This window comes from Epinephelus moara, chromosome 3 (genome assembly GCF_006386435.1).
Source record: "Epinephelus moara isolate mb chromosome 3, YSFRI_EMoa_1.0, whole genome shotgun sequence".
In the NCBI taxonomy this organism is placed as follows: Eukaryota; Metazoa; Chordata; class Actinopteri; order Perciformes; family Serranidae; genus Epinephelus; species Epinephelus moara.
In genome coordinates this window covers 3,698,672-3,705,558 of record NC_065508.1, presented here as the reverse complement: position 1 = coordinate 3,705,558, position 6,887 = coordinate 3,698,672, and the positions used below count along the sequence as shown (strand labels likewise).

The 6,887-nt window shown below is 41.4% G+C and overlaps 1 protein-coding gene across 1 annotated transcript in view; it reads right to left on the bottom strand.

Annotated features, from left to right (window-relative positions):
- The window catches only part of nop16 (NOP16 nucleolar protein homolog (yeast)), a 14,259-nt gene that overhangs the window by 6,050 nt on the left and 1,322 nt on the right, over nt 1-6,887 (bottom strand). The window contains exons 2-4 of the mRNA XM_050040565.1: nt 5,651-5,759; nt 2,636-2,702; nt 1,671-1,777 (exon numbers count right to left, since the gene is read on the bottom strand). Of these exons, the coding sequence (XP_049896522.1) occupies nt 1,671-1,777; nt 2,636-2,702; nt 5,651-5,759 (283 nt within the window). The remainder of the gene's footprint in view (nt 1-1,670; nt 1,778-2,635; nt 2,703-5,650; nt 5,760-6,887) is intronic.

Below are 6,887 nucleotides of genomic sequence, written 5' to 3'. Positions count from 1 at the left end.
TTTCAATAAAGCAATCGTACTATCAAATTCACAAACACTCTGTCTGAATACATTGCTCTTCTTAATGGGTTCAGTTGACTATTTAATCTGCAACTTCCTATGACCTGTATCCCAAACACACACCATGTGAAACTGTGTGTGGGCAACTGTGCACTCAGTGGGTATGGACTAGTTTATTTATGTTTTGGGAATGCACTTCAGTGGCCGGATTCTGGGAAATGTTTGCCTCGAACCTCTCTGATATAGTTAAGATCAGCGTGCCTCAATCGCCTGTTTTGCTCATTCAAGACCACCTCTCCAGTGGCTCCCTGTGGCTTTGACAAATAACTTACATGGAAATGAATAACAGTTATTCTTGAACATTTTACTTTTCATGCATTACTGTTGTTGACCTGAAGTGATTCCTACATTCTCCAGTTGTACAAATGTGTAGCTGTAAACCGAATATTTTTTGTTTTAACGTTTTGTCAATTAAAACATGCATCATGCGTCTATGGCCTAGTGCCTTTTCCTCTAAATTCTGCAGAACCTCTATAGCAGTGGCTAGTTGTGAGTCTCCCTAGCTCCCGAATCCAAAAAAGAAATCCTCAGAGGAAAATATAGAATTTAATAGTGCATGGACAGAATGGTTGGCTTTCACCATCAAAGCTGCAAAGTTTAATCACCAAATTATCATAACTAACCCACTGCAGTAGGCACCTTGTGGGAGGCTCATTTAGACTTGTACATAATTCTGATAGGCCAATTTAGACCCAATGGTCTGTTTTACATTTATTATGAGGCTCAAATATGTTTTGCAGCTCCAGAGAGATGGTTCTTGGTCAAAAGCGGCTCTTTTGGTAGTAAAGGTTGCTGCACCCTTTTCTAAAGATCTGTCTGAGCTGGACTTGACACTAATCATAAAGAGAGCATTTCTGGCCGGGCTTACGGGAAGCTGCTCAATCCCTCTCTTTTTGAGTGTGGCTTACGGGAAGCTGCTCAATCCCTCTCTTTTTGAGTGTGGGTTTTTATGTACCTGGATATTGTATTCTTAGAGCTGTTGACAGCTCGTGGTCATAGGGCGAAGGAGTCAACGATAGAGATGTGGAGCACAGTCTCAGTGAACCTTAAAAGCCTTTTGGAATGGATATTTTGTCAGGTGTTGGTGGTCTGGATCCCATGGGGGTGGTTATGTTTCGGTTTTTCACATTTGTCTTTTTACTTCTCTTCTGTCTTTTTGAAACCGGCTGCGAGCACTGCTCTTACTCATTTTGAGCATTTTTTCCGTTGCTCCATGCTGTATAATCAACGTCAATAACAGAAAAATTTGATCATGAAAAAGGAGAAAAACCCAGTATTAGTCAGCCTCTATAAAACATGAGGCTGTTGCTGGGTGAAACCTTTTCTCTCAGGTTTTTTATTCCATAAGTGTATTAATCTCGTCTGATATTAGTCATTAATGCACTGAGGTGCTGTGAATAATTTATATCCAATAGGTTTCAGGTCTCTACAGGCTGACCGTCAGAATATATTGAAATGCATAAAAAGCAGAGAATCAATCTAACATGTTAGCTTTGGAAAATTATAGACAGTTAATTGTACTCAATATAAATACTGGGCTAAATCATCCAACTCTGTTATCATGGCAACACATTCCAGGACACATTCAGGCTTTCAGTTGCGGCTCTTACCTTGAAGTTGTCGTTGTGTTCTCGGATCATGTACTGAGCGTACTCGATCAGGTCGGAGGATAGCGTCTTCGAGTCTTTCTCTGGACGGCTGGCCTCCTCCTCCAGCTCTGCTCAAAACCACACAAAGACAAATCAGGACATCAAACACATCTGAGAGAATCACAAGAAGCAGAAAGATTCATCATATTTTCGCATCTCGTTGGGGTTTAATGATTCATTGGAATTTTTTTTCTGTTTAGTTTTGGTGAAAAGACAACGACATTAAAATAAATGGTAAAGCTGAAACAAAATATGCAAGCCATCTCCGTCGCAGTAGAATGAAATATTCAACACAGCGTTAAAAGCACCACTGGTGTTACTGGAGGAATAAAAGTCATTCAGTGCTGAAATCCAGAGCAGCTGCTGCTGAAGGCCGACTCCTCTGAGCTTCTATGCAACTGAGCATAATAACAAAAGCATGCTGGAGAAGTGAAGCTCTGCTTTCAGTCAAATTGGTCTAATTAGGCTGAAATCACATTGAGTGTCCAGCTGAATGAAAAGAAAAGATCCTTGGAGGTGGTGTGAAACAGCCTTTATGTAAAACGCCAACTAACGAGAGTGCTGACGTTCATTGAAGGAAAAAAATTCCGGTGCAGAGCTGCGGTGAACGTTCTCACTAAAAGCAAATCATTTCGACAGAATCACTGCTCTTAGGGGATTTGCTCACAGAGGCAGGGCACGTTCACACACACTAAAACTTTGATAAACTTTTTTTTTAGATTGTTGCTCCCATTAGTCACTTAGACACAAAAACGTGGGTAAACAGAATCCAGATTGAAAAACGCCAACATTATCCTTCAAATGGAAGAAGCTAGACAGTGGAGATTGGCACAGAAGCGCTAAGTTAATGGATAAATATCGAATACAAAATGAACAAAGTGCAAATGAAAGTGCAAAGTACTTGATAAAATGAAGGAATGACTTACGATTGAGAACGTAGGGCTTGGTCACAGTGCCGACAGATGCTTTGGTCTCCCTCTCTTCACCGAGGAGCTACACGTGTGAACAAAAACACAATATGAAGGCCACAATGGTCATCGGTCAGCGTGTTTGGACTCTGGGTTAACTGAGGGTGATAAACATTTTTCTTTACCGTAGATCAGCCATCTTCTTCCCTAACGGGGCATTACAAGTATGAAATTTTTCATCAGTGATGCCATTTTAAGAAACAATAGAGTTACTGTCCTTGCTCCTGGGCTCAGGGGAGGCAGAACAATTAATCATTTACGGGTCGCTCACTGTCATAAGTTAACTAAATGAAATCCTGTCTCAGGCTGGTGAAAACACACTGCAGCCCTGAGGACAATTTTAACTTTAATTAACCGCAGGGTGAAACCGTTAATGCAGCAGAGAGTGTCTCTTGACAACAGGAGGACAATGAACTAAATTCATAAACCACCAAAAACCGAACAGCATCCATATTTCCACAGACTCAGAAACAAGTTGTATCCATACATGTAATGACTCTTACTGAGGTGTTTCCCGTGTGTTTAATCATCATGAGCAACACTCTGTTGCTCCCTTCTGGCGCAAATGAAAACTACATGAACACACGTCCTGTTGGATACATTTATTTATTTCTATTCCAATACTAAACGCCTTGCTTTATCAACTCACCAAATCGAAATCTAGCAGCTGCAGAGGGACTCTTGAGCAACACAGTCACCCAGCTACTGGTTCAGTGTTCTGGTCAGTTGGCCTCGGACAAAGACTGACTTTGATCCTAATCGCGTGTGGCACAAAAACACATCCCGTATGATCTAGTTACGAACACACGTCCAGTGTTTCTCACAAATAAAAGTCATTTGGCCGCTCTTTAAATTCCTTCATTTATTAAAGTGTAAGGGCCCCGACACACCAAGTTGACGGCCGGTCGCTGGTCAATGTCGGGCCGTCAGTGAGCATCTGTCGCCCCAGCTTTTGTGAGTGTGTCCTGCACCATTGGCCCTCGTCAGCCCTTGTCAGGTTTTTTCGGCCGATTCAGCATGTTGGATCAGGGTCAGAGGCAGCAGAGCCCGTCGGTGAATGAAGTTACTCTGATTGGCAGTTCAACTCAGTGCACAAGAGGGAAAATGGGAGTGAGGGAAGCAAACAAACGACTAAAGTCAAGAGAGAGTGACATTAAAACAAACTTGCTGTATTTGGTAATGCTCCTTTTTAGGCATTGAGCTCTTTAACATCTCTTCATCATCGGGTTGTGTTGTTAATGTGCTAACTGGCTAACTAGCGTCTTGAATCCATCCTGTCGGTCTTCTGGTTTGCCTTTCTGAATGATAAATACAGACTACTGCCATCTGCTGGTATGAAGAATCATTTCCTCTCACACAGGCACAGAGCGTACATGCTGGTTGGCCGTCGGCTGTAGTAATTTGGTGTGTCTGGGCCTTAACGTGTGCTGTGCTGCTCATCAGGCTCTGTCAGCCACAACCTAGCTCCTCCTCCCTTCTCTTGAGCCACTGGCTGGTGGATTCTGGGAACCTGCAGCCAGTCAGTCCATCTGGGGGAATATAAAGGTCAAGGAGCTGCTCCTCTAAAACCTCTTTGTTGCCATTTGTGCTGCCGGTCATGTCTGTGCAAGGATTTAGTCTTTAGTTCTTTCGTGTAACCTTGTCAAATTGAGGGATAAATACTGTTGTTGTTAGAGTTACAAACTTCAAGGTACTGTTTCCTGTTGTTTGATCTTTTTGAACTCTCTTCCTAAGCGTCATGCCAGGAAGCCCCATTGGGGCGAGCTGCCATTCTTTTACACCCTTTTTTCACGTTTTTCCTGTGTTGTTAGAAGTTTTAGAAGGTTTAGATGGTACCTTTTTGTTTTTGGGGAGTTCAATCGGCCTTGTGGTTTCGTTTTGACTCCCTGGCTCTCCCTGGTGATTTCTTCATGCCTCTATGTCTGGTAAAAGGTGAAGCTACATCAATTGACTCCTCATTTTCTTCATCTAGCTTTATGTATATAATTTTCCACGAATGTTGGGCCGTTTTGCCGGCAAGCTGCGAGCGTTTAGACACACAGAGCCGGATTGGCGAGCTGATCCGAGGTGCCCAATTTTCCGCCTCGTAGGGTAGACGTATTGGTGGAACTCTTACGTCACACACTGAGCTACACGTTTTGTTACTTGCTCACGCCCCCCATTGCCCCGAAAAAGGCGCATTCTGTATAAACAAAAGTAGGTAGGCGGCATTTTGCTGCACTCCCCGATTTTGTTTTTATACTGCCAATGCTGAAAAAAGACTGATTGGGCTTTCCTGCAAATTTGCACAATTCCTGTTTAAAAAGGGCTTATGAGACAAACTTAAGGTCAAACATAGTTGAACGTGATCAAAATCATTTCATCTGTTGCAGATGCACAAATGCACATCAAAGTGATTGACAGTTTATCTGCTGCATTCATAAATTAAATAAAAAAATACACCGAAACAAAACAAAACCAAGCTAATTGTAGACAGTTTCCTGATTGCAGTGTAAAGGCTGAATCAGATTGTTTCAGACAGAGTATATGTTAAAATAATGTAAGTATAACTGCAAGAAACTGTCAACACAGACCCTAAAACACCCAGCAAATGGGATTGAGATAACAGGAGCCCTGAAAGTGCTGTTGAAATCTGTAATAAGAGAGGTAAAATACGTTTGAGTTTCCTGTTGTAGGAAACAAATGTGCTCTGAAGTTCTAAATGTGTTAAATCACTCAGAGTCATAGTCTGAGTTTCTTATGATTGTTTAAAGAATTACCTGGTGGTTCACTGTGAGGACGGAGAGTCTTGAGCACAAGTGATCTTGTCATTTTTTTGTTACCAAGGTAAATGGGACAATTAGTAATGTCATATGAAAAGTGGTCGGACTGTGTACTAGTGCTGCTTAGAGGCGGCATGTGTGCTCTGAAGACATGCTTCCCGGGTAGATAAAACTACAGGAAACTTCCAGCAGAACCACAGCAGTAACTTACCCGCGCTTTCTTTATTGGCAGCGTGCGGTTTGGATCGAAAGCCAGACCCATCTCCTGCAGGTTCCTGGCCGTGGACTTCTTGTCGTCCCACGCATTTCGGATCTGTGAACTGAGCGCGAGGACACGTTAGAATCAACCTAACACACAACAGTGAAGTTCAAGCGAGACAGGAATGCTTCCAAGTGTGGTTCTGTTAAATGAACGATTATAAAAAGTATGATTCTGGAGTTTCATATGTTGATGCACCAGTTAAAGTCTTTTTGAGTGATTCATCTCATAAGACAGGCGTAAAAAAGTTCCACCCAATAAGAATGATCTGTTATCTTTCTAGTAAAAAACATGTTTGTTTGCATACAACGAAAAAATAATTAAGAGTTCTTTGGACATTCTGACTATTGTTATAACGAACAACAAAACTGTCCAAAGTGCAGAACCATGAGTACATGTCATATGATAAAGCAGAATAATTGAATTTGTGCTGTAAATAGGGACGAGTGACAGTTAATGGTCCAAGGACAGAGGGTGAATATGTGACTTGTGATATTGGACTATATAAATAAAACTGACTCTACCAAAGCCAAAAACAAGTTCAATTACTGCTGTGCAAATATCCATTAAAAATGCCTGTATTCTACACACAAACACTGTACTCAGATACCCTGTTGCCCTTTACGTCTCTGAATTTCATGCCTACAATCTATATGGCTGGTAAAAACTGTGGGACAAAGAGCTGCCATAATACGCCTTACATTATATGAATAAAACCCTTTATCAGTAACGTCAGAGCAGACTTGGGGGTTTCAGCAACATTCAGGGCTTTGGTTTGGTTTGTGGAAACATTTGACATTTACTCAATATACAGGAAATAATGAAATTATCTGATGTCTTTTAGCAAATGTGAGGACTTGTTGTGTTTGGTCTAATCTGATTATGTTTGGTTTTTGACATGTTGGTCAGATAAACCGAAGGAAGGAAGGAAGTAAGGGTGACACCTGTGTCTTTGAAGAATCATCATGCTTGGGCATATTTTACTATAATTATACTTTTTATAGAATGAGCAATAACTGCAATTAACTGAGAAAATAATCTCCACATTAATTTTTTGTGACATTGACAATAACAATCTTTAACATTATAGCTGCTGCGCAGCGATGGGTCGGGTCCGGGCATTTTTAGGCAATTCTGAGCAACAAGCAGAAGAATTGGAAGACATTTAGGAATTTAGCAACACAATCTG